Here is a 26,196-nt window from a genome sequence, read left to right as displayed (position 1 = left end):
GTCCAGTGGACGTACCCGTAGCGCGATGCCTAAATGACAGTACGACTGCAGCGAGAGCGGAGGTAGTCCACAGTTTGACAGGTGCATTTGCGCGAGTTACCTACAAGCCTAGAGTTCACTGAAATACCTAACCGTTGCCGCATCCGGAATAGCTGAGATACTCCTGTGCGTCTCGTCCATTGGCTCTTGCCTGCTGCGACTCTATTGCGGGTGTCAGCACGCAAACAATGCGAGCGCAAGGGATCGGCAGCTTCCAGCATGGCCAAAGGTTTCTGAGCGTCTTTGCGGAGGTGTATCTTTGTGTCAGTCTCTTCTCTGAATCTTGCTGCCCTTGTGCATGTACGTAGTGTGGAAGCAAATAGAATTGACCAAGAAGAGTGCGTCCGACGAACCAAGCAAGGAGGAAACCCAAGAAGCGCCCCACAGAGGAAGAAGCAGAAGGGAAGGCAAGCCCCAGAATCAAACGTTCAAGTCGGGGAGGGAAACCATTCCCAAGGAAAAAGGAGGTAGTAAATGCACTTAACCGGCGGACAACGTTCAAGGCTTCTCTGTTCAGAAGCACACCTCGCACAATCAACTCATGCACAGACAGGAACAACAACCGAGGGACTGCATTCACGAGGCTCAGACAAAAGCGTGAACGCCCGTAGTATGTGTTTTTGGATCACTTGTTTGCACGCAGGTCAAAAAGAAAAGCACATACACACACACGTACCATACCTTCTTGCAGATATGTCCACTTTTTGCACTGTGGTTATGCATGCACAGCTGTTACACCTGAATCATTTCCCTACCAGCACGTGTTTCCCTGTTCCTTTTTCACATCCAGTATATATGGTTCTCTACAAAAGCACAGGCGCACATGAGTGCACGTTTCCCACACACAGCAAACATTCGTATGTCTTGAAGCAAACTGGTTCGGCTTCCGTGCCTATACATGCAGAATAAACGTGTAAAGGAAGTCATCTGTATCAAAGTCTCTGTGGTCGGCTGTTCCTTTACACTCGTAAAAAACTAGGGGAGCACAGGTGCGAAAGAGCATCGATTCTGTCGTCTTTTTCTCGGTATCCACAGAAACGGACCTCTAAAACCCAGCGTTGCCGCGTCGTGTACGTGATGTTCTTTATGTGTATTTGTGTGTCCTTGCGGGTGACAGCGTCTTATTCCCGTAGAGCGGCGTTGACAGTAGCAGGAGGAGCGGACGCAGATCGATGGGCGTGAGGCGAGCAGTCTGCGATTGCATTTGCGTCCTCCATTCCGTCTCGGCAGTTGAGATAGTCTTGCCGGTCGCGGTCAGAAGATGGCAATTCCGGATTGCCACTTTTGCGGCTGCTCAGACGACGGTCGATCAAAGAGGAAAGGCGACCGCTGCCAAAACCCCCAGAAGCACAAGACATGCGGCGGCTGCTCGACCCGCCGCCCGTGCGATTTGTTAGTGCGCGCAGCGACGCTCGCGATCCCTTCGCTTTGGCAGTTCTGGTGTCGACGAATTGAACAATGGACTCATTCTCAGGCATCGGGCCGACGTACAGAAGCAACACGGGGAGAAATACGAACCCGAATCCGAAGGAAAAGGTAAGGACCTGAGACGGAAAAAAAGCAGAGGAACGTGCAAAGTGAGAGGGATAACTGCCGTGTTCTGTTGCAGACACAGTAGGTTGATACAGCGAACACAAGGTGGCATCTAGGGAGGCAGAACGCAAAACAATTACGCTCGTCGATCTGGATCGAATGAGGAACGGAGCGGTTCTGAGAGGAAAGTGGACGGTGATTCAAAGTCGGCGAGCCGAAGGATTGAAGCTGCAACAATACACAGGCAACCCGATGTGTGCGAGAGAATGGAATGTGGTTTCCGACAGAAAAAACACAGCGTCTTTGTAGAGGAGGGGCAGAGAAACGCGACAGAAGGACAGAAGACCCATTCGGGATAATCACCAAAGCAAAGCGAAGAAGCCGTTGCCTGAACATTTCCGTAAGAGAAACGAGCGACTGGGGGATCCTCGGCTCCTGAACAAAGTGGGGACCGTGGATTCTTAGGACTACAAGAACGCGATCGCCGGCAGAATGTGTCGTCCGGCAGAAGAGAGGGAAGGATTTGAAAGGCATTCGATACCGGCAAGAAACGCCGTTCTCCTACCAAGATCATCATTTTGAAAAAGACCGCCAGAACGAATTTGTCGGAGCCCATAAGAAAGAAGACAGCAAGCAGGGTCGAAAGCATCCCGTTCGCAATGGCGTTTCCCATTAAAACCATAGTCTCCTTCATTCGGTCTCTCCGTGTCTGTCCGCAGCAGTGTGTGAAAGCGTTCAGAACGTGTGTCGTGCTGTCAACACTGTAACCTAGAAACAAGAGAAACACGGCGGGAAGGCGCGAAGGTTCGCTTTCCTTGAAGAACAGCCGGGAAGAAAGAAGGCAGCCAAATACGGATCGGAGAGAGAAAAACGAAAAACAGATACATGGGAGAGCAAAGCAAAGACACAGCAATGATACCGAAATAGAGGGACCGACAGACATATAGACACATATAGACGTAACACAAACACAGCCACACGTGCAAGGCGAAGCCAGAGAGGCCGACACGGACAACAAGGCAGCTTTTGTCTCGCAAGTTTTCGAATGCCGTCCCTGGCTCTTGCACACTTACCAATTGCAAGAAGCAGAATCACCATGGTGAGCATGTTGAGGCGCAGGCCCCAGATGGCCATAAACCCAAAGAGTGCCATATCCACGAAGAAGACTGTGACAGCCACGATGATCATGGATAAGAAGTTGGGAATCAGTAAAACAGTCATCTGCGCAGGACGAAGGAGAGGCAGAACACACAAGGAAAGAAACTGTGGCCCGACAACAGCAATACCGGTGATTTCAGAAGAACGGACGGGGTTTTGAAACGATGATTCCACCGCGGTGAGGTCGACATGAGTGAGGCTCTGACCCCCAGCGTCAACCACTTGAGCTGCTTGACACTTTCGATCACAAGCGACACGCGCAGCCCTCAGCATAACAGTTGCATGGGGAGACAGTATTCAGCATTTGCCAAGTCACGGAGCACAGAGAACATGTGCAACAGATGCAGATGAATACAAAAACAGTAGATATGGATGTGCATAGGCATACCTGTAGAGGCTTAATAAAGGGCTACCACTGTCTACGTTTGTATCTGCGAAAAGGTATACACATATGTATACACGCCAGCGCACCCCCTCGTATATTCATGCAGCTATTCGTCTCTCTAGGTGCGTTGCAACTCAAGTGATTTTTCAGCTGACCAGCACGATTGCCACTAGTGCATAGAACAGATTTGAGACGGTGCAGCCGAGAATTTGTGGGTCGCTCTCCCAGAGAATGGCGAGAGGCGTGAAGGCTTGGCCGTGAAAGAATTCCTGTGCTTCGTTCAAAATCGTCCTTGTTTCCTCAAGCCATCCGTACAGCACGCTGGTGTTTTCCATGTGTGGCATCCTGAGATGGCAACAGGCACACACGTGAGCTGTCGAGAGTGAACAGCGTGTATGACGCGAAGCAAGCGTGCAGAGAAGTCGTTCCATTCAGAGAAGTATCCTGTCGAAACCCACGCTGTGGCCCGTACCTGCAGGCACTGAAAGCCCCGCTTAGAAACGGCTCATGAGTTTCAATCCTTGTGCAAAGAACATGGAAACTGGGAAGATGGAGGTGCCGGGAAAGACAGGAAGTTCACATGCTCGCTTGGGAATTCGCTTACGCGCGTGACAGGCGACACAGCTTGCGATTGTAAACCCACATTTAGCAGGCGATAGAGAGCTACTCAAATGTCTATACGTAATTGTGTAGTGTGGGTGGCAATGTGCGCACATGCATTCATGCATCAAGTGTTTCTGATGAGGTCTAGGTGTATGCCACAGCGAATGTAGCTTTTGATAAAACGTGACGTGTCGTTTTTTCCTCGGTGGGACAGACCAGTAAACGAACTTCCAAGACAGCAGAGATGACGGGAGGCGAAGGGTTCCAGGCACTGCTCCTCCGAGAGCAGCAGACGGAGAATTAGCGGGGAGACTCTGGGGAGCAAAAGAGAAGTTGAAGTAGCTCCGAAACTGCCGCCCTACCAAGTCTGTCTGCAGCCACTGATACAATCTGAATGAAAAAGACGACAAACAATACGGAGAAACGACGCATCAAAAGGAAGGAACAGAAAGACGTTACGAATGAATTGAGACTGTGTAGGGGAGTACCCATGGTGCACAGCGTATGCTGTATGCACAATAACCCTACATCCGTACGTTGGGCGGTAGATGCACCGCTGGTGAAAAACGTTTTGCCAGCGATGCTGTTTCTCTTCGGCGGCCGCCAGGACCTCTCTCCTTCCTTGCCACAACTATACATATATATATATATATATATATATATATGCCTGGACCTTCACGTACGTTTTTGTAAAGAGGCTTTTATCACCGTCAACGAGTTCGCTCTGCTTGTATTTGAGGAACTCGTACATTCCATTGTGAACCGCAACGGCGTGATGTGAGAGGTAAATCGACTCGTGGACTTCCATCAGTTTATCCTGTACCGCCTTAGATTCCCAGCGCTCCGGATCTGCGAAGAAAACTGAGATTTCTTCACCCAGGGTGCTAAAGTAGGTGGATCGGACGTCGAAGAAAACCTGAGAAAGTCAGGGAATATTGAAAAGAGACATGCTCTCCCAGCTGTGAGTATCGAAATCTATTTGTCGTTTTTACCCCTATTTTGTTTAGTGTCTTCAAAACGCGTGTTCTCAGGTTCTCTCCAGGTCTCCTTTTCCTGTCAGGTACTGGTTTTTGTCGCCTGCGTTTCTCTTGGACTGTATTGGGGACCCGCTTTCCCACATGGGGTCCGCCTTCTCCGAGTCAGTTCACCTTTGCTCTATCGCTTCCTTTCTCTTCCGCTCCCCAGTGTCTCTTGAATGTTACTCGTCTCCAGTTTTGTGCTTGCGGCTTTTTCGAATTCCTTGTCCACTTCGCTTGGCTCTTTCGTTTTCCCCGCATGCCCTCCGAATTCCACTCTGCTAGACTGTTGCCCGCCGTGCCTTGCCTCATTCCTCTCCTTACTCTCAGATAAGAATCCTTCGGGCAAATTTCGTCGACCGTGATGCCCGGTTCAATCAGCGTGAAGCCGTAGATGGAGATGCCGCACACCAGAGCGAAGCCAAGTGTAATGAGAGCTTGGATCCATCCTGATGCGAGCCATCTGCGTACAGAACGTTACCACACACGCGACGGGAGTGACGTGGCAGGATGCCAGAAAGAGTTTGCAAACCGAAACTTAAGAACTTTAACTGTCTGGAACGGCTTGAGAGTGAAACTCGTGTCCGACACTTTTTCGAGAAAAATGCCCCGAACCACACCGTATAATACAACAGGTTTCCACTGGCAGAATCCACGGGCACACCAACGCACGGAAATAAAGCATGGAAATTTATGGGCAAGCACATACACAGAAACTTGTTCTAGTAACTCTGGACGTGATTTTTACATAGATGCGTAGTTAGTATATATAAGCATTCGAAGACCACGCGAGTATCAATACATGCATTTGCGCAGCTCTATGTGTCCTTCAGTACCTCACGAAGTGGTTTTGCGAAATTTTACCTGCAGTAGTACGTAGTCAGGAAGGCTCTTCCGAGACGTCCGACATTTCCTTTCGGCTCCTTGACATGCCTATCAAGGAATTCCTCGAGTTCGTCGTCGTTGATTGTGATATATTTCTCTCCTCCACGACCGCCGCCAGCCGCACTTGCCGTTTCTGCCCAGCTCCCGGATGGGTCCGGCGTCATGGAAGGGTCCGGAAGAAGAACTTGGACGGCACCTCGGTTTACCTGCTCCGAATCATATTCTACTCCCACCGGTACCCTGTAGACATAACAGGACATTACGCAAATCCACACGTATGTAACCATCCGTGTAAATAAATGGTCAGGACATCTCGTTTCACTAGATGTAGTGAAACTGGCACCACACAGTCAGTAATGTCTATATATATATATATATATTCATATATAAACACATGCTGCATGTCCCCTGCCTCTCCCATAATGTTCACTGTTCTGTGTGTTTGTATATATACATATATATATATATATATATATGGGTGCTCATATGTGCGCCCGCTGGTGGCAAATGCTTGTGGTAAGTTAGGAAATCTGTCAACGCTGTCGTCTACATCTATCGTAAAGTTGATAGATAGCTGGCCCGTCTGTATGCATGTATATGAATTTATACGCATATAGCCCTCTACGACCAAGCTTCAGGTAAAAGCGTAGATGTATATATATATATATACCTGGAAAAGGGACAGGGCACGGCACAAATTTTGAATCGTGATGCTCAGAAAATGGTCATGTTGTCTCCAGTTCTGTCTTTGTGTCAGTGTGAGTGTGTGTTTTCACGTTCGATCGCTCTTCCTCTTGCAAAATAACACAGCATTAGTCTGTGCGTTAGACGTTCCTGGTGTTACTTCTGTGCATCGTTTGTATGGCTGCGTTTCCTCACTTGCTGCCCGGATATTTCTAGCTTCGCTCGTCAGTTCTCTTTTTTGCCTTTGTATTCGAATTTTTGCTTTGTGTAGCTGCTCTTTTTCGTGTCCATCACCTTTCACGTTCGCTCATGTCGTCGCCAGGATGGACACTGGATCCTCTCGTCAGGGGCGTTGGGAAATCGAGATTCTTGTCGCCTTTCGTTTCTCGTCTGACGACGTCGCTTTCTGCAAGCAGTGTAGTTGTCTGAGTTTCTACTCTCTGTGACCGCCACCAGAAAAGCCTTCCCGTCAGTCTCCTCAACTTTGTTTTGACGTCGTCAGATTTTGTATTCTCGGACCACAAAGATTCGCCCCGTTTGTTATTTCTGGACATTCTCCCTGGTCCAGGCGACCGGGATCTAGGCCCGCTTTTGCTCTTCTTCAGTGCAGCTCTCTTCTTTTTCGCCTTTTTCAGTGCCTGCCGGTGGTCGGTTCGGAAGACCATCAAAGACACTAGACCAAAAGTGGACATTTTTCGGAATCGCGCGAGTAGGGCAGCCTGCTCTGCGGGGTTCTCTTTGAAAGATACTTCGCTTGCGGGTCCTACAGATGAAGAACAACACGAAGACGACGAAGGAGCGCGAAACTGAGGAGTGAAATCGGGGCTCAGGACCTGGTGATAGTCTCCACTTTTCTTGAGAGCCAGGGCGGCAGAGAAATTCTGAATGCACATTTCATTTTCTGAACCTTTTTCTCGATCTGCGTCGATTGACAGTTGGTCTTGTGCTTCCTCTCTCTCTTCTTCCGTCCGTGGAGCTGCGTGTCCATTCCGGAACCGAGTGTCAGAAAACGCGGTATGCGCGACTGAGACCGACTCGTCATTACGAGCACCTTGTTCTTTCAGATAAAGCGATGAAGCAGGTTTTCTTCTATCGACTTGGACCCTCGAATGGCAGTCCTTGAACGCGGCTCCCAGTGAGCGTCCTTCCTTGCGTTGCCGGTCGAATGAAACATCGTTAGGTCCATGCACATCTTGCTCTTTTTGTTTGTCTGCTTCCTCCTCTGAAAATTGTTTCGTCTGGTGTTTCTCCTCTTTTCTGCCATCCAACTCCAGAGCCAGAAGCACATCTTCATAACCCTTGGATCCCCAGATAAGAGGCTGAGTTGACTTTGCTGTCGTGCACTTCTTCAGTAGAATGTGACTGTCACTGTCGTCATCTTCGACAGCGAAATGCCCTTTCTTATATCCACCTTCACCTACGTGAAACTCTCCTTTCATCATTTCTCCCTCTTCATCAGACACTATTTCTTCCTCTCCTTTGAGTTTTGCGCTCGCAAGCGTCTTCCTCTTCACGTGCGCCACTTCTCTGCGGCAGTCCAAAACAAGCCAGCCGAGAAAGAATGTGAGTGACATCACATATCCCCAGAATAAGCAGAAAGCCGTGATAATACAAAACATGGCAATACTTTCATATGGCGAGGCGGCGCCAATAATGAGGGCTGTTACACTTGTCATTGTTGTACAGGTGATCGATAATCCGGCGTCGCGTGTTGTGTGGCGGATCCTCTCTCTCGGGTCAGGGATTAAGAAAGTTAGGCTGTAGGAATTTATGAGAACGAAGGCGTTGTCAACTCCTATTCCCAAAACGAGGAAAGGTGTCGCCTCAGCAGGAGGAGTATGGTGTAAGCCGCAGAAATAGATGAATCCGGCCCCACCTGCATACCCCATTAATGTCGAGGCGACTCCCATGAGACCAGGTAAACTTTTCGTTCGGTAAGTGAAGGTTGTGTTCACAATCACGGTGTACAACAGGACGGCAAAGACGGCGAGGGCCAACAGGATCATCTCCCATTCTCCCATCTCTGAGGACCTACTCAACTCGTCACTGATTGATCTCTCCGTTTTCAGGGAGAGCCGCATGCCGGGAATCTCGGAACTTTCCACCAAGTGCTCAATGCTTTTCTCCAAAGCTGCACTATAGTGCTGCCATCCGTGTTCGCCGACGAAGTCGTATCGTATTCCGAACGCTGTGGCATTTCTAATGATGTGGACGAAACCGTTTCCCTGAGGCTTCTCAACCACAGTCATATTTCCGAGCATTGCATCTGCACGGTACGCCTTTTTCGTTCGGACATTTACAACAACTGGCCACTCTCGAGATACGATCGGGCGTCCCCAGACGCGTGGAGAGGTGTAAAGATCTAGAACTGAGATAACATTGCAGTCCCCCCATGAATCCCGTGCGCACAGGTCCTGGAATGTTATACGTTTCGGAAACGTTTGAGGATTGAAATCTTTTTGTCTCGCTAAGGGGTCACCAAACTCATCGACAGTCACGTCGTCACGTACCACCGTTAGATTGCGCACTTTTTGGTCGATGTCACTCAGTCCCTGGAGGCTCTCTGGTGTTATGTGGTTCTCTCGACTAAAAGCCACGATGTAGGTTGTCCGAACTGGGGCAAAGTGTTTGAGGAGTTGGGCTTTGACCAAGTTGCTTGGAGCGCCTGAATAACTGTAGAGCTTGTACATGTCATTTTCGTGCTTGCGGAAAACGATACCGAGAGACATTATTGCAGTTAAAAGTGTAGATATAACAATAAAATGCCACGCATGATTGTAAACCAACAGGGCATGTCGACTGAACGCCCTGTCCATTGCATCAGACGAACGCTTCTTCAACTCGGAGAGCTTTTTTGCGATTCCTCGGAGAGGCGAAATCAGCGTTTTGAAGGTCCGTGAATACTCCCAAGGAATACGATGCAGGTCTGGTTTATCGTCGTTTACTGCTCGCACATGGTTTTCTGGAGTTTTGGCATGGAATTTCTCGGGCTCCACCATGCCGCCGTCTTCGACGTCAGCCTCATCCACGTCCCTCCTCTCTCCATTGTTTACGTGACAGCAATAGTTTCGCCCATCTTCTCCACTAGTGTCTGTCCGGGTACGCCCGTTGTACTTTATATCGCCATCTCTTTCCTCCAGAGCCTCTCTTTCGTTTTCTTCGCCCGTATAATAGAGTGGCGACGGGGTGTCCTCACTGTTTGTTCCGACCCCTTGCTCACAGTTTCGCCGTTTTGCGCCAACTAAGACAGGGGTAGAGTTCGGTTCTCCGTTCAATTCTTCAACTTCTTCAAAGAATGCACCAACTTTGTCAATTGTTCCCTTTTTCTGCACAGCTAAACGACGGTTGTGGCTTTCTGATGCCCTCCCTTGTTCTCCACTTCGACCGTGTGAATTCCTAATGAAAGGGACGCAACCGCTTCTGTCACTCGTGGAAGACTGCGGACGCAGAAGGTCGTATGTAGTAGAGGACGAAATAGGGTGAGGGCCTGTCATTTCCCTGGGCGTCTTTCCGACGGCGGACGACGATTTCGTGCATCCTGATTCTGTGGTTTTCGTAGGTGACGGTGAGTTCCCTGGGACTTGAGGGCGTGTGTGGTGCAGTGTTACTTCACCAGTAGAACTACCTGCATACGTCCGGACTTTGTGTTCCAAAAGGTCAGAGAAGCCGGTATCAAAGCCCTCTTCCCCAGTCGGAACTCCTCCATTTCCAGACATTTTATTCTGTGTTCCCCGCTCTTCTTCGTCACCGCAAGTCTCGGCAGCGGAACAACGGCGATAATGTGCTTCAGGTTCCCCTTCTCTGAAATCGAACATTTCTCCACAACTGGATTATTTTTTCCCTCACTGAATTCTTCCTTCCTAGTGGAAATTATGTCTCAAAGTGGTTGGTAGACTGGTTGACGCCGCATGATCGTCGGCGCTCCTGACATATTTTTGGGCACTCTAAAGAATTCGGAGTTTTCTGGAAACGTCAGACAGAACGGAAAGCCCAGGAAAGCAAGAAAGTAGGGAGAAGTGTCGTCGTTAGCGAACCATATGGCACGCAAATGTTAGCACATCTGTCTTTACTTCGCCCCCCACTAAGGGCGGTACGAGAGAAACTGTTGGGAACCGCAGCCCATTCCACAGGAAGTAAAGAATCTGTGGAGGACTAGCGCATTCACATCACATGTGCCACTGCCCGCAAGCCGTAGTCGGAGAACTTCTCCTCATTTGAATGAAGTAAAGGTTATTCCCGAAACTGAGTGCCAGGAATTACCACAAAGCAACAGGAAACTTACGATGTTAATGTCAGTGAACCCAAAAGCGTGAGTAACCTGCTCGTCAGCTGTTGAACAGCCGCGCCGAGCCCGCACAGTCGACCGGCAAAACACAATTATTTGAGTTAGTTTCGATTCGATTCGTATTTTTTCTCTACGTCAGAGTGACTCACTGTATTTCAGCAAAAAGACGACGACTAAAGAGAGTCGGTGTATTTATCTGTGTATGGTCGTTTTCCGATTTTTCGGTGTGCGTCGAGTGAGCATTGTAGCGACGATAACTGTCTGTGTTCTGTAAAAGCCATTGAGTTGTATCGAGTATGTGGTTATAAATATTTTGTACGTGTGTTGGGCCAACGGGTCGAACTGTCACTGCACTTTGAGGAGCAAAGGAATGTTCTGTCGCATGCTTGATGACGGAACGCATCACATGCGTGATGACGCCATCCAGTTACTAATAATTTTGTTGAGTTAGCGTCAACTGCGTTTGCCCCCGTTATTCGAGATAAGCACATCGATAGACAGGCCCCTCCAAGACAGCCAGCTTGTGCGTACTGTGGAGGAAGGTCTTGGAAAACGCATGTAACTGCTTTTCTACAGATGACACTGCAGTTTCGCAACGCGATATGCCACTGTCTATTCCCTTTCCTCTCTTCGTAAGAGGTCGACTCTGGCGGTATGCAGTCTCATTAAGCCGTTCTGCCAACTGACAAACACAATGCAGTAGCTGGTGTTTATTCTGTCGCAACGTACCGAGCTGATAGCGATATCAGTTCTCAGAGTCAAGGGCGCAGGCGTTAGGGGTGAGTGCAAACGACGACAAAAGTAATCTCCGTTGTGTTCCCACTTTTAATGTTCGTGGTTGATGAATTCTTCGGAGAGGGAAACGACATGCATGTTTCTTTCCCCACGGTCATTCACAATTATTTATGAAGAAAGCCAGCCATGCGGTTAATGTGTGGATAAGATAATTATCGAGCAGCGCCAGTCGAATTCGAACTAGAGGTACTCGTGAGAACTCCTTTTTTGCTCGAATACGTAAAAGAGAAATGGTCGCGGAACTACAGTTCTCGTTCTCAGTTATTCGCCCTACTGTAGCAGTGGGCGTAACTATACGGAAGATAGTGTCAGTATCTCGGCCAAGCGTAACCGTCTCGATGTTTTTCTTCTTTACAGAAAGTCGTGAACCGTGTCCGTGTCACACAGTATCGACTGACGATTGGTGGGCGTGAGTTTTTGGATGCGTTTCTTGCTTATGCATCTGCACACTCTCCAGCATCGTCGTGACATGTCTGCAGACAGACAATAGCTCAGTTGCATTTTGTTATCATTACACGTCGTTCCGGATGTGGGAGTTTTAAATTCTGTCTTGGAAATTGGAACACACCACCGTGGACTCCTCAAATGTCTTCTTAAAACCAAGTCGCCAAGCTGCCTGCTATATGTGAACCACAGATGGTGTTTGGCTGTTAGCCTTTTAGATTTATTACCGCTTGGTATCCTTTGGCGGCAAGATCTGAATATTAGTGTCACTTTACAAAATAGCGTAAGGCAGCATTTTTATCAGCCATGAAGAGCTACGCGTTTATTCTGTTGTTTTGTTGGTCACATCGGTAACAGTGTTTTAATCTCTAGGAAGATCACGAGATGTGCCAGGAGCTCCATCCCTTCGCGTACAATGTGTTTGGTTCACTATTTCAATCGCCTCGCCCTCTCGTTCTTCATCCCAGTGGAGAACCTGCAAATTCTCCGCCTGTACATTGAAAGTCGTCTTCTCTTGGACCATTTCCTTGTCAGCGGACAACACAAACAAAGGCAAGCCCCAAACTATTCTCAGACTGGCGTCCGGAGAAGCGGGGCCCGCCCCGGACACTGTCTCTACTGTGATGACCAGGTCTTCTCTTTTTAAACTGAACACCGTGCCGTTTGCGTCTGTTCTTGGCGAATAGCAAAACCGCGAGAGACACCCGGTCTTACTGAGACATTTGGAGTGCTCTGAAGGGCTGTTGTGCTTCGAGGAAACCGTCTCTTCGTGGTAACCGAGTTTTCCAATGTGCGATGGAGGGTGCCCAGCCCCACAAGGAGACGCCTGTCACGAGGACGCTCATGCCGCTTGACCTGAGCACAACCACAGTTCACTCGGCACGCAAGGTCCTGAACCCACAGAATAGTCTTTTGACAACGCCCTGTTTTTAAGAAAGCTGAGGAATGCGTGGTCGGGGAGGGTTGCACTTTCTGAACCCGCATGAGATGCACAAAGTTCGGGACGGCGCGAAAAACTATAAGAGGGAATGCTTGATGTGGACCAAGCGTGAAGTTAACAGAAAAACACGCAGAACGTTTTTCTCATGCAATGACACGCCTGCACATCCGCAAGTAATGTTGCCGCGATGCGTGCTGCGCTTTCTGTCTTCCACAGATCATCTGCCGGTCAGGCATACTCTTGGCCGGTAAGTTACTGATCTCAAGTCTACGAGCAGAATAGCGAGATGTGATTTCTCATTCTGCTCCGATGTTGGGCATTCATTCAGGTTCCATGACGTTTGATACATTTGTGAATCAAGAGACTTCATGTAAACGTTTATGGCTGTAGTTGTAAACAGGACGCTGACACATTACTATACAATTCAGATCGGCATGTACGGATGCGCACATACACTAGCGTTAATGTGACGAGGGGGTCCCTTTCTGTCTCATGAAACGAAAACTATTTAAGTGTGCCAATACCCAGAAAATTGATGTTGTCCAACGACCATCCACAGTTTACACGCGGAAAAAGATTTCTGTGCGACTCCGCTCTGCAAAACCGTTACACATCACTACACAGCGAGGAGCCTTTTCGGGTTTGTTGGTTCAAACTTTTTCTGGTTACGCTATCGATACCTAACTGCATCAATACCACATTCCCACGGAACTGCTCTCTTCCAAGAATTAAAGAGTTCGTCTTACGAAACACGATGGACTGTCAGACTATTTTGATAAATGGGCTAGGGTCATCTTTCGGTGATTTGGTTCTGCAGTCTCCCTGATTTCTTATTTTTAACTTTTCAGTGCCTCACGACGCACCTGCACTGGACGATCCCAAAGTCCGTCTTCTTGCGAAAAGGTGAAAATACGTGCATTACGTCCAGTCGACGGCATAATTCCTATCGTCCTTTAATACGTAACGTCCAACTGCAACTCCCTACATATAAGTACGGCACGACTCTCTACGCAACATGCTAAAAGCAGTAAACAAGACTTCGACGATGCCACGTACACAGAAACGGAATTACGGATCAATTGTCCAATGTGGATGACTGGACTGGCACCTGTACGCGGGTGGTTACTGTCTGCGAAACAAACAGTATTCTCTAGGCTCCTGCAATCTTTTGATATTTAGAAAAAGCTGTGTTGAGGGACTTGCCGCAAGCGAGACACACTGGAAGCGCCTTTGTTTTTAATGCTGTTCTATACCGCTTGTCAAAACCGCAGCGAGTATCAAGACGCTTATCGACCAAGACAGCCGACTTCTTGTGGTGATCAGAGGAAACCGCTGAGTCCCTATAAGCCGAATGCCCAGGTGAGGCTGAATAGGCGGGTCACGTGAGCAAGCAGTTCGCCGAAGTTAGCTGAGGTATGCGCCACCCATCTTCGCCTTTCGAGTTAGAACATGTATCACAAACTGTTTTTACCTGTAAGTACTCTCTACGACTGTTTGAGAAACGCCTGCAAACAATATATATGTAAGAATGCAAGCAGTTACTCACTTGTAAAACGGAGTCGAAAAAGAATGCATCCGCTTAATCCTACGCAGTGGTTGTGCTTTTTGCTATCTATTTCGTTCCAGAGAAGCAGGCTGAAAACAGACGAATTCGTGCCCCCTCCACCAAATTATTCACAGATCAGGTAATGAGGAAGACCAGCGGCAGCCACGCCACAAACGGCTTTCAAATGGCACATCGTCGCCTTGGGTAGCGTTATGTGATCCGGTTTGCCCTTTTCAGGTTCGAGAAAAAGCAGAAGCTTTGTACCACGAACCAAATCACCTACAGGGGCTTCCAGGGTACGCCGTTTTATTCAGAGTTTCACACGCACTTGCCCAGGATCCGCAAACACATTCGCATTAATATGTACCTATACAAGTTTATATGAATCAATAGTAGGCTTGCTGTTAGTGCTTGGAGCTGGCAAAGGTAACGTGCAAATTGGACCTTCTTCGCTTTGGTAGGAATTTTCTTGTTTAGGTATTCAATCAACAAACCAAGGCATTGCAGCAGAGAAGACTCGCGTCTACCACTACTTTCAAGACATGTGACAGACTGGCTAACAACAAATGCGGGACCGTATCCTCTCGATGTTCCGCACTCTGCTCGATGTGCCTGTACATAGCCAGAAGCAGTGTAAGAGAAGGCCGAGTTGGCAAGAAACCTGCTGGAGTAGCTTAGTGTTTCCACAGTGGGCTTCCAGCGACAATGCAGGTCTATCCACTCTACTGTCCAGGAACTCTGGACCAGTGACGGAGCTTAGATATTCACCTTAAGATAGATCTCAAGCGAGACAAATCGTTATCTGCCACATCGCACTGAAATCGCAGACGCGTTTCAAAAACTGTCCCATTAACATCAAAGGATGAAAATGTGACTCTTGCCGCAATAGGCGTGCAAAAAAGAGTCTGGAGAGTCCATAAGCCTTCCGGAATGCCCTATCATTCCCTTAAGCAGAGCCCGGAATCATCGTTTCGACTGCCGAGCATGCGCTGTGGCTTGTTTCTCTTCATCTGCAATGATGCACAAAGCTTTCCAGAGCACAATTGCACAGCCCACCCAACTCAAGCAGAGACAGTGCCGAACCTCTCCATCTCTCAATTCTCAGGCACTGCATATTTGTGTTAGCTAGCACCTAATGATCGCAAGCAGCCTCATACGAAACAGCTATAACAGCTATGAAGCAGCCTTAGGCCTACACTGGTAAAAACCATTGATCCTTTGTGTTTCTTGCCATTCAAGCGAACTCCTGAGTGACCAAGTGGCCAGAGGAGCCAGCCAGTCAACATCACCTCGGTAAAAAAGCGAGCCGGCCTACAGCACAGTGAAAGTTCTCGTCAGCACGACATGCGGTTTGCAATTACAGAAGGATGATCCTCTGTCATGTCCTTCGCATCTTGGGATCTGAACGGAGAGCCTGTCAAACACGCACGTCACACTCTCGCAAATGGTCACTTGTGATGCACTCTCTCGATCCTCAGAGAACGGGAAAAAAGTCACATAGGAGCGTCCCATGTTCTCGATACACAATTACATTCTTTCCTGGAAACCGGCGTATAACTCCATAAGGTCTCAGGATCTCCGAAGAATTCTCCACTGTGACGCTCTGTCCTCAAATGATGCTGAAGCGGAAAGGTGCAGTCGATATGGATACGCTGGGGGCATTGCCAAAGCCTCTCAATTAAAAGTTAACGAGCAACATAATTTTGCGGCGTTCAGTAGTGGAGCAGGACGACTGATAGCTCTCTAGGGCAAAATAATCGACTGGTCTGCAGCATCAAATAGACACAATGCTTGCTTGCAACTATACATGTCAGTGCCTTCGAACTGTGAATCTGACCGCTGGCCATCATTGCCCTTCGAGGTAGACATCTATCACGTCAACGTAGCACGTAGTGGTGGCGTTTGGCTCAGTGTGCCTTTCAGATTAAAAACGTCTTGTGTTTCCCCAGCTGTTGTACTCTTTTGTCTTTGCCTGGAATATACACAGTTCGTATCATGTGACTGAATCAGATGACTTTGGACCGCTACAACGCTGGTGCGTCGTTACCTTCCTCGTCTTCTAGAATCGTGTCAAGGGGAAATCGGCCCCGGACCAAAGACCCGAGTCCGCTGTGATATCCATGCTCGGAATCCATGAAGCTAAACTCGAGGACGTGGTCTTTGTTGCTGGATTGCATGTTATCCACTTGATGGTCTGCCGAGACGGGATCGTTGTCGGCAACCAACTCTTCTGCCTCTTTTTCGTTTCCTCTCTGGTGGGGAATGGCATGCGCATCTCCTTTTGATAGTGCCTGTGATGCCTGACCTGCCGTCTCATCAGATAGACCAGTCGTTAGAGCGTCCCTAAGAGGTGTGTCAATCTGAACCTTCGCAAGTAGGGAATCCACATGCAGTCTCAAGTCTGCCTTCAGCTGAGCAAGTTTGATTCGAGATGACAAGCTTGCCTCCGAGGGAGATCTGGAGTCATTGGCGGAACGCCGCCCCTGAGCAGTTTCAATTGAGTCCAATGCAGCGTTTCCGATGTCGTACGAGGAACTTGAGTTGGAATTTTTGACGTATTCGCCGTTAGAATGCACTCCCACACTACAGTAACCAGCTTGGTTCTTTTCGGAGCGACCGCGTTGCTCAATCAGTTGCGCATGCATGCGGTCAACCTTCGCCCTTCGAACCACTGGGTCAGTTTCCCTTATCACGCTAATTAGATTCTCAAGGTTCGTGAGAAAAGCTTCCACTCTGATTTCCTGAGGGAGCAGAGCAGTTGAACTCCGCTCCTCGACGCTGGTTTGAACCGAGGGCAGGCTGCTTCCCAAACCACTTCTACTTTCCAACGAGTCTTCCTTTGTCAGTTCAGAGTACTTGTTGCCTTCATCCTCTGACGTGAATTCGGGAGAATCGTACAGATCCCCTTCTGTCGATGCAGACATCGAGCACTGCCTAGCTTCGATCACCTTTTGAGCCACGCCCGACTGTTCCTTCTCATTCTCCTCCTTCGTACCGAACTTGCACCAAGATCCCATGGTATCCTTCTTTACAGCTTCTTCATCCCTCTCACTCGTTTTGTTCCGTCGACTGCCTGCCACAGCTTCCGACAGAGTCAGAACAGCCTCAACATCGGTTCCACGTTTCGGAGACTGTGACGCTGTCCTCTCTAGCGCTTGTTCTGCCAGACGCTGCCGCGATGAGGACTTCTCTCTGGACGCCTTCAGGACTGGTTGTTCCAGTCGATGCTCCCTGTTACCCTGGCGGGCACAAGTGGTTGAGCTGGCGTTGCCGCCGGCCCTGAAAGGCGGCAACTTTTTTTTGGTAGGATCGGCTTTCGTTTTCCCTCCCTTGTCCATGCCTGTAGAGCTGCCCGAAGGGGGCGACTGACAGGAGAAAAACATCGACATCTCTCTACCAGATCTCCGTCCACAACGACAATTAGCGCGCGGTGGGGAAGCGTCGCTCAAAGTGTTTTCATGCGCTGCAGCTTCTCGCGTGTGAGCAGATCCTCTCCGAAGGCGTCCGCGTAAAGAACGACGTGAGGTCTCCTTTGTAGCATGTGAAGCCCGAATGCGGGTCTTGCCACTGTTCTCACCATCTACAGAACGATATGCGATGGTGGAAACTCCATCGTGTCGTCGCGGCACCACGCTAGACGGCCTTCGCAGCACCTCGGAATCCTGACCTTCCTGGACACCTGCTGACCTGCTCTCACAACGAACTACATTCCGTTTTTCGCGTGTTGAGAAGGTGGAAACCGAGCGAGACTGCCGAAGGTCGGAGGCTCTCTCTGCAGTAGTTGTGCCGCTAGGACGATTCCCATTAATGGATGATCGAGACACCCGAGAGACCGATTGAGGCCGCGGAATGGCAGAGGACTCGACAGCCCAAGATCTCTGCCAGACGCCAGAAGCAAAGGCGGTTCGAGTGGCGACGCCCTGAAGACAACACGCGAATGAAGACAGAACAGAGACACGCTCCTCATGTTGCTGTCCCGGCATGCACACCGGTTGGAGGGCGCAAAAATGCATCCATATCAGCATAACGGTGCTTTCTACTGGGTGGGAAATATGTTTTTTGTTTGTCGGGGACCAAATAACGCATCTACGGGGTTCGAAGGTGGGAAGGTGGGTTGGTTAAGTCGCTCGGGCAATACTCGGTAAAAAGCATGTCATCGTTTCAATCAGGATTTTAAAGCCATCCAGATGGTGTTATTTCCTTACTCGTTGAGGTTTGTGAAGGAATTCGCATGCGGCTGATCCTATCTTTAGAGAGCATCTTAAACTCAATACGACACGGTTCCACGCACAGCGTAAAGACTGAGTAAATCTACAAATTTTCCCAGGTAAATGGCTGATGTCGCGCCCAGTGTCTACCCTTCCTGGTAGAGGACCAAAAGGAAACTCACTTGTTTCGTCCGGACAACCGTCGTTTCGTCGAGCTGTTTTTTCGCTTCCAGATTTTCTTCTGCACTGCTCTGGGAACGCGCTTTGCTTCTGTCTCTCAATTGTCTGTTGACGCTGGTTGACCGAGTTGTGTATCCTGGAGGGTATTCTCTTGACGCGCGTTGTGTTGGCGTTTCCCATCTTTGTCTGGTGGATGTCACAGGCGACCTTTCAACGAATCTCGGAGAGCACCGCCGTCCACGCGACACACTGAAGCCGTTAAGTGCTTCGACAGAGCTAAGTTTGAACGGCTGGCAAGCCGCCACTCTCTGCGAACTGGGAAAGTGGTTCCGTTGCGGAGACACGAGTTTCTCAGGAGCGCTGACATCGTCCTCAGGCGCAAAAAAATTCTGGCGTTCTCGATGTCTCCACGGTCGCCCAGAAGTAGGCGAAAACCCTGAGCTGTTTCCCGGTTCGACGGCGGATTGTCTTGGCGTCTGAACCAAAGGCTTCCTTGCTGACCAGATTTTTCCAAGCGGATTGAGAACCGCTTCCTCACCGTTGCCACTCGTGGCGTCCCTCGTCAACGTGCTGCTTGTTCCAGTTCTCGAGAAAAAGCGGGGCCGGAACCCGCACCCGGTCGCCAGTTTCAGCGTCGCTCCAGCTCCCGCATTTCTCGCTGCAGAGATCTTGTCAGAGAGTGTTTGCCCTTGAGCCAACCCCTGTTCCCTCAAACTTCGAGTCGCCGATGCTCGTCCCCTCGACATTCGTTCAATATGTTTTTGCACTGCTGAGGCAAAGCGGCTCGTCCCGCTCTGTGGAGGCTGGCGACCCAGAGCTGGCTGTATATCGTTGATCGACGGCGACTCTTCCAGTTTCAGTTGCACCGCCTCTGTTTTCGATTCTTCAGCTCCGGTCGACTGCCAGCAGCATCGGACCGATCTGCTTGCCGTCACAGTCTGGAAGTGGTACGCAGCGGTGTGGGCGGGAGTCGGCGAAGACGGCAAAGCAGCTCCATCCAAAATAGCTACTCTATGAGCGGTTGCACCCAGCTGTCGGGGGACTGGAGGACACAAAGATGTGGCACTTGGGCGGCTGTAAACGGTGCTGCAAGTCTGTTTGTGAAGTTGTGAAGGGAACCTCGGGCAATCCTGCCGCTTCAGATCGACGGGGTATCTCATTGTCCACGTAGCGTGATTTTGAGTTTGCATGCCCGTATTTTCCAGGGGCGGCGATGGAAATTGCCGGGATATCGTAGAATCAAAGTCGCGAGAAACAGCCGCGCGAGATGTGCCTCTAGGTCCGGTACACGACACGGCCGTCTGGTCAGGGGCCACCCCAGCAAGAGCATACACACTCTCCCCGAGGCCATGAGATGGAAGGGCGGGATGTGACATCATTGTTGTCACATCCTGGAAGACGCATATCGTCGCAATGAATTGGTCGCCGTGGAAGAAGACACGCTGGGAAAAACTGCTGACTGAAGCGTGAGTGACCTCACTCAGAAACGAGGGGACTCCTGTTCTGTTGGGTGCTCGGTCCCTTGCCGCCCATGGAAGTCCTGAAAACGGTAAGCAAATGAAGCCACTGGTGGGTGAGAGAAGAACCCGGCGCTCAGAATTTCTGGAGGGAAAAAAATCTTGACCTCGCTCCCTGCTGCGGCCAGGAGACACTCGTGCACTAGCTGGCCAGGAGTGGGAACAGAATTGCGCAGCTTAAAAGCAGGCCAGCTGCACCAAGATTCATCCTGTAGCCGAAAGACGGGACCAGAGGACGAAGGAAACCACTCAACGGGGCTTGCAAAAAATGTCGTTGTCCACTTAAGATTGTCGGCGGCGACGTCGTCCGCAAGCTTCAGGTAAGAGATGATGAGTCTTTGCCGTGAGCAGAAGTACGTGCACTGGCGGAAACTGGAATGTGAAAACGTCAAGTTGCTCATTTCCCTCCGATTTCTGAACTTTAGATCAAGAGACTGCCACTACTCGCCACGAATTCATCTCTTCGGAATCACTGGTCGGTATCGGACGAAGTTTCGGTATCTCTGGGCAACTCGACGGCTAGCCACGTAAAGGGAGGTCTGGAGAAGGTAATCATAAACGTCGGAGTCGAAACAACCGATGAGTAAAGTGTGATTAGAGGGAGCAACTGACTCTGGTGCGAAAAAAGCAGCTCTTCTGGACATGGAAAAGCGTGATCGATGCACGCGTTCACCTGCGTCGAGTGTGCCATCATCGGAACCACTGAGTCGTCTGCAGCTGGACGGGGCCGCGAGCGGTTGAACCTCCCGACAAGACACCGCTAATACGAGGGGACACAGGTCTCAGTTCTCCACTCGTTGGCATTCTCCGGACGAAACTCGAGATAAGTTTGGCTGAATTCCAAGAAGGCTACCAAACGTGCCACACAGGTCGGTGGCAACAAAGCACACAATAAGGTGGCGAAAAGCCCGAAACCGAATCCCGACGATGGGTGCGCCCCCACGTGCGCGACGCGATGTCGCAGGCGACAACGTTTTCTCAAGCGCAAGACCGATCTGCATGCAAGCACGAACTGGATTTCCGAACTCGAGACAGCCCCGAGGCATGGCCACATCCGAATGTTAGGCTGTGGATAAGCGGGAACAAGTCGGGCATTGTAAGAGACCCTCTTGATGTACATAGACATTGATTTCCTTCGGTGAAAAGGCGTAATGGGCCTATGCCCCCCCTAATCCTGTTGGCCAGAGTGCCAGTCGGCGTTCCTTTCCATCGACAGTGTGGCTGGAAGTAGTGGGACAACCGAGTGGCCACACCGTTCAAGGTTCGTTGTGTCTCCACGCGTGTCGGTCGCTGGCTTTTCTACGAAGTCTTACCGACAGTGGCATATCTCGGTGGAGCAGATTCAGTCACCTGGTCATGTACTGCCGGGTGTCTGTACAAGAAAAGACTGTCCGCTCGTCGGCTTGTCTCTCGTGGCACTAAGAGGTAGAAGAGGCTGAGGGCGAGGAAGCACGCATGCCCGTTTGCCCTGCAGAGCAGGGGAAACAGTACTCATTTTCAGTCAATCAATAGGTGAAATTGCGACCTACTAAATATCCGGGTCTCCGGAGATCCTCTTGATTTTTGTCTAGGTATGCGTGGCTGCCCAGCGCCCCCGGGCATCTGCCGAACAGCCTCTTCACCGGCTCTCACGCAGTGTGAACCCACCGCCGTCCTGCGCGCACGACGTAAAAAGTGTGACAGAGATTGTCCTTGCGGGAGTGTTCCTTTACAACATCCGACGTCGCAGGCATCATATCTGGTCTGCTCTGCTCGATCCAAGCACATGCTGGACTCGGCCTCCTTCCGACCCGAATCAGATTAAAGGCCGCTTGGCGATTTGTGTCTGTTCGAATATCATCATTGAAGCACAGACTCAACGTTAGTCAGAGGTGCAGCAATAATAAATGACCATAGTGGGGACAGCTACGGGGTCGAATTTGTGGGCAACCGGTCAGCCTGGTCAAAATTGAAGTTTTGCTGGGTACAAATTTAGCCTCCGGGTTTGCTTGGTTTATGGCAGTCAGTGCCGAGCCACCAAATCGAAAACCATCGTGCTGTCGCGGCAGCTGCTTCATTCCGACCTCAAGCGCACTGCTACAGGAAAATGTGGCCGCAAACCCTGGAAGACTTTCTTCTCTCCCGCAAACTGCAAGGGGTAAATTTGGATACGACGGCTTTTGTTGCCGCATGCTCGGAGGTAGGCAGCGACTCGCCACCCAATTGGCGACTGAACTCGCACAAGTGATTTCTGCGTGTAACAGGAAGCCAAGGGCACCATCATATGAGTCAGTTCTCTAGCGACGCGATTCATCGTCGCCGGCTTTGTACTGAGGATATGGTGGCTTCCTTGTCTCTATATGTTCGGAAGACACCCTCTAACGTTTAGATACACTTCAGGAGCATCCCACGCATTCTGGCGTTTATCAGCGCTTTCATGTTGGCGTTCGTAAGCTGTTTGTGCGTTTGCGTAATGAAGCTCACCCATGATCTACAAAATGCTGAGGCATGCCTCTCCGATGCTGAAAAGGTAAATCATAGTCGCTTAGAGTTAGCCTTTGCCGCAGCCGTCCCAAGCGCTGAATGTTATGTGTGTGTCAAAGTATGAAGCAAATGGCTGAGCTGGCCGCACGCACAGTTTCTTCTCTGTTTGCAGCACAAGAGAATAATGCAATTTGACGACGAACGGGGAAACCGCGGAGTGCTTTTCCATTTGTTCGAGGTGACAACCTGCTTCTCCGTTGCCTAAGGCAACTCACTCGTCAGGAAGCAAGCAACTCATCTTCGTCTGCGGGTGAAGCCTCCGCGTGTGGCTCTTGTGTTATGTTGCTCAGTCGTTATTTCAAGACCATGGACCTCTTGTACATATCTCCGACATAGTAAGAGGAGAACTTGAGACAATTGTCCGATCTTTTGTAAGTTCTTGGCTGACCCAGTTCTAGGCTCGCATGGCCACGCGTAGAATCCCGCTAGTACTCCCGCCAGTGTTTCTGTCTGGTACGACTGACCGAACAGGCGGGGCCGAAAGAAGCAGAACGAGCTAGAATTCTTTTCGACAGAACACGAGGCTCGAAAGAGTTCTTTCGTGAACATCATGTCCCGGAAGTTATGCAAAACCTTTTCCAATCAAGTAAGCAGTTGACAGTTTATTATTCTGTGGCAAACTATAGACTGTCGATTAGCGTTAAAACAGGGCCATGAGTGAGGACAGTTGTTGGCTCGGTGTCGCGTGCGCAGGGTCAAAACATATGCGGTCACGTCATCAGCAAGTTTTCACAGACGGCGTCAAACTCAGGCTCCTCACATTGACTGCCGATAAAGGTACGAATATGAGGAGATGCTTCTGTGTCCGTCAAATGCAGTTCGAGCTACCTATTCATCAACTCTCCAGCAAGTGTTTGAACTGTGTCCTGCAGCCTTTCTATCAGCTTGTCGTCACAGAGGTCACGACCTCGTAAAGGATGGGTGGGTCGTTGAGCACTCGTCGCGATCTTTGGCCGGCCTCTGAACGCGTGCTAAACACTTAAGCGATATAAAACGAAGGTTGGCTTGTTCGGACCAAAACAAGAGTCGGAAATGAGGGAAGCGGACATCGATAGCTTTCAGTCTTCAGCCCCTCATTCGCGGCTAACAGAACCACCATTTTTGGTGGCTACCACGCAAAGAACGAAAAGACACGTTTCCTACGGGTGTTTAGTACGATCCCTTCTTTGAAGTATAATGAGGAGCGTAGTGCGTGCTCTTCTTTGTTTGCGCCTCAATTACCGGTCGGTAACTGAGGGTCTTCTTCGGCTGCGCCTGAACAGCCTTTTTCGGAACCGGACTCACAGTTTTCTTAGAGACTGTACGTACAGTCTTCTTCGGCTGATAGCTAACGCTTTTCTTGGGCTCGGAGCGAATGAGCTTCTTTGGCGCAGGCTGGTCAACCTTTTTGGGGCGTCGAACAACTTTAGTGGTGTAGGAAGGCTGTACGGTTGTCTTTTTGCTGGACGGAGAGTAGCTGTAGCCACCGTACGTGCTTTTGCCGAGTTCGCGGCCGTCGGCAGCCTCATCTGCCGACTCCTCGGGCTCTTGTGCCTGTAATTCCTCGGGCTCTTCGGCCTCCAGTTCCTCGACGAGCTCGTCTTCTGTATCTGGTTCCTCACCGAGGCGGCGGTAGTAGCCTCCGCCCCAGTATCCTTTCTTGCCAGCGTAGATCGGAGTGGCCACCTTCTTGGGAGCAACGACAACTTTTTTGGGCGGTGGTAGCTTTACAGGAATATAGCCACCACGATTCTTCTTGCCCCCGAGTTCGCGATCATCGGCCGATTCGTCGGCCGTCTGTGATTCCTCGGGCTCTTCGGCCTCCAGTTCAACGACGAGCTCGTCTTCTGTATCTGGTTCCTCACCGAGGCGGCGGTAGTAGCCTCCGCCCCAGTATCCTTTCTTGCCAGCGTAGATCGGAGTGGCCACCTTCTTGGGAGCAACGACAACTTTTTTGGGCGGTGGTAGCTTTACAGGAATATAGCCACCACGATTCTTCTTGCCCCCGAGTTCGCGATCATCGGCCGATTCGTCGGCCGTCTGTGATTCCTCGGGCTCTTCGGCCTCCAGTTCCTCGACGAGCTCGTCTTCTGTATCTGGTTCCTCACCGAGGCGGCGGTAGTAGCCTCCGCCCCAGTATCCTTTCTTGCCAGCGTAGATCGGAGTGGCCACCTTCTTGGGAGCAACGACAACTTTTTTGGGCGGTGGTAGCTTTACGGGAATATAGCCACCACGATTCTTCTTGCCCCCGAGTTCGCGATCATCGGCCGATTCGTCGGCCGTCTGTGATTCCTCGGGCTCTTCGGCCTCCAGTTCCTCGACGAGCTCGTCTTCTGTATCTGGTTCCTCACCGAGGCGGCGGTAGTAGCCTCCGCCCCAGTATCCTTTCTTGCCAGCGTAGATCGGAGTGGCCACCTTCTTGGGAGCAACGACAACTTTTTTGGGCGGTGGTAGCTTTACAGGAATATAGCCACCACGATTCTTCTTGCCCCCGAGTTCGCGATCATCGGCCGATTCGTCGGCCGTCTGTGATTCCTCTGTGTCGAGTTCTTCGTCGGAGCGGATGGCATCAGTCTCGTCTGTATCGATGTCTTGGAGCTTGCGTGGTAGGTAGTCACCTTTTTTGGATGATGCGTAGACAATTGGCTGGGCTGCTTTCTTCGGAGTGGGCAAATAGGTCACTTTGGTTACTGGTGTCTTCTTCACTGGCATAGCAGGAATATAGCCACCCGATTTTTTACCTCCGAGCTCTCGATCGTCAGCGCCATCCTCTACATCGTCCGGGCCAAGAGAAGAAACGATCTGTTCCGCTAACTCACTGGGAGGCTCTTGTCCGTCTTGAGCTGCCGCTGCCACAACAAGCCCGGACAGAAAAAGGGGAGTCAAGAGCTTCATGATATAAATGTAGTACTGAGAATTACGACACGCACACACACAGAAGCCTCCCTTTGAGAGGACAGTACAATCCAGATTCCACAAATTACACAACTGAAAGATGTGATTGCTTGCCGTCCGTATTTTTGGATCATCCTTGTCCCGAGTGTACTAGCGGTGGTAACCGCAAGCCCGAACGAGCATCCACGACTCACTGCCCGTAAGCGAAAGCAGCCAATCCGTTTGTCCACTGTAGTTCAAGACAAACATCAGTGAGGCAAGAATTTGGCTAGTGCTGACTCGCTACCAAAGCCGCCTTCGTCAAGAGACGACAACTTCCAAAATCAGTTCGAGTTCCTCAGGGTGTCCCAGTAAATTTTTAGTTGCGCCCCAATAAGAGTAGTAGCGGTGTCGGGTCTTTTCCACAAAACGTATATAGCCAGTGAGGCCCGTATAAGAAGTATAGCTAATGGTGTCTCGGCGGTTCCATGCAGACGCCGAAGAAAATCGAATGACGCGTCATTTCGATGTTCAATCGAACTCTGCCACGGTTGAGGATTTCCAACGGCGGAAATGATCAGGAACCATGATCAAGAAACCAG

General features: G+C 50.2%; 4 protein-coding genes across 4 annotated transcripts; 1 reads left to right on the top strand and 3 right to left on the bottom strand.

Annotated features, from left to right (window-relative positions):
- Positions 1–349: 349 nt before the first annotated feature.
- Positions 350–10,407, bottom strand: TGME49_320500 (patched family protein). Its single transcript, XM_002369866.2, has 8 exons — positions 6,598–10,407; positions 5,599–5,859; positions 5,059–5,197; positions 4,402–4,634; positions 3,271–3,460; positions 2,646–2,793; positions 2,138–2,340; positions 350–1,583 (listed from the first exon to the last, which is right to left on the bottom strand). The coding sequence occupies exons 1-8, from the start codon at positions 10,116–10,118 to the stop codon at positions 1,161–1,163; spliced, it is 5,118 nt and encodes a 1,705-aa protein (XP_002369907.2). The 5' UTR covers positions 10,119–10,407; the 3' UTR covers positions 350–1,160.
- A 4,656-nt stretch (positions 10,408–15,063) lies between these two features.
- Positions 15,064–21,039, bottom strand: TGME49_320515 (hypothetical protein). Its single transcript, XM_018782996.1, has 3 exons — positions 18,704–21,039; positions 16,361–18,233; positions 15,064–15,727 (listed from the first exon to the last, which is right to left on the bottom strand). Exons 1-3 carry the CDS (start codon positions 20,078–20,080, stop codon positions 15,648–15,650), a joined length of 3,330 nt encoding a protein of 1,109 aa, XP_018638069.1. The 5' UTR covers positions 20,081–21,039; the 3' UTR covers positions 15,064–15,647.
- A 134-nt stretch (positions 21,040–21,173) lies between these two features.
- TGME49_320525 (hypothetical protein) lies at positions 21,174–24,299 on the top strand (the record flags this gene model as incomplete). Its single annotated transcript, XM_018782997.1, has 8 exons — positions 21,174–21,314; positions 22,221–22,397; positions 22,677–22,727; positions 22,854–22,919; positions 23,032–23,112; positions 23,213–23,327; positions 23,435–23,518; positions 23,614–24,299. 8 exons carry the CDS (start codon positions 21,174–21,176, stop codon positions 23,703–23,705), a joined length of 807 nt encoding a protein of 268 aa, XP_018638070.1. The 3' UTR covers positions 23,706–24,299.
- On the bottom strand, positions 23,726–25,720 carry TGME49_320530 (hypothetical protein). Its single transcript, XM_002369869.2, has one exon. The coding sequence runs from the start codon at positions 25,613–25,615 to the stop codon at positions 23,891–23,893; it is 1,725 nt and encodes a 574-aa protein (XP_002369910.2). The 5' UTR covers positions 25,616–25,720; the 3' UTR covers positions 23,726–23,890.
- Positions 25,721–26,196: the final 476 nt, after the last annotated feature.

The sequence above is a fragment of the Toxoplasma gondii genome, chromosome IV (genome assembly GCF_000006565.2).
Source record: "Toxoplasma gondii ME49 chromosome IV, whole genome shotgun sequence".
In the NCBI taxonomy this organism is placed as follows: Eukaryota; Apicomplexa; class Conoidasida; order Eucoccidiorida; family Sarcocystidae; genus Toxoplasma; species Toxoplasma gondii.
This window is presented reverse-complemented; position numbering and strand designations above follow the sequence as displayed.

Excerpts from the sequence above, each read along its gene's own strand:
- TGME49_320530 (XM_002369869.2), bottom strand. The coding sequence starts at position 25,615 with ATGAAGCTCTTGACTCCCCTTTTTCTGTCCGGGCTTGTTGTGGCAGCG.
- TGME49_320500 (XM_002369866.2), bottom strand. The coding sequence starts at position 10,118 with ATGTTCGATTTCAGAGAAGGGGAACCTGAAGCACATTATCGCCGTTGT. Across the intron at positions 2,341-2,645 it reads GATTCTGCTTCTTGCAATTG|GTTACAGTGTTGACAGCACG; the intron begins GTAAGTGTGCAA and ends TCTTGTTTCTAG. Across the intron at positions 1,584-2,137 it reads TTTTCAAAATGATGATCTTG|GTCCTTACCTTTTCCTTCGG; the intron begins GTAGGAGAACGG and ends TTTCCGTCTCAG.
- TGME49_320515 (XM_018782996.1), bottom strand. The coding sequence starts at position 20,080 with ATGATGTCACATCCCGCCCTTCCATCTCATGGCCTCGGGGAGAGTGTG. Across the intron at positions 18,234-18,703 it reads CGGTTGTCCGGACGAAACAA|GGCGTCGCCACTCGAACCGC; the intron begins GTGAGTTTCCTT and ends TGTTGTCTTCAG. Across the intron at positions 15,728-16,360 it reads GATTCTAGAAGACGAGGAAG|GCTCTCCGTTCAGATCCCAA; the intron begins GTAACGACGCAC and ends CGTGTTTGACAG.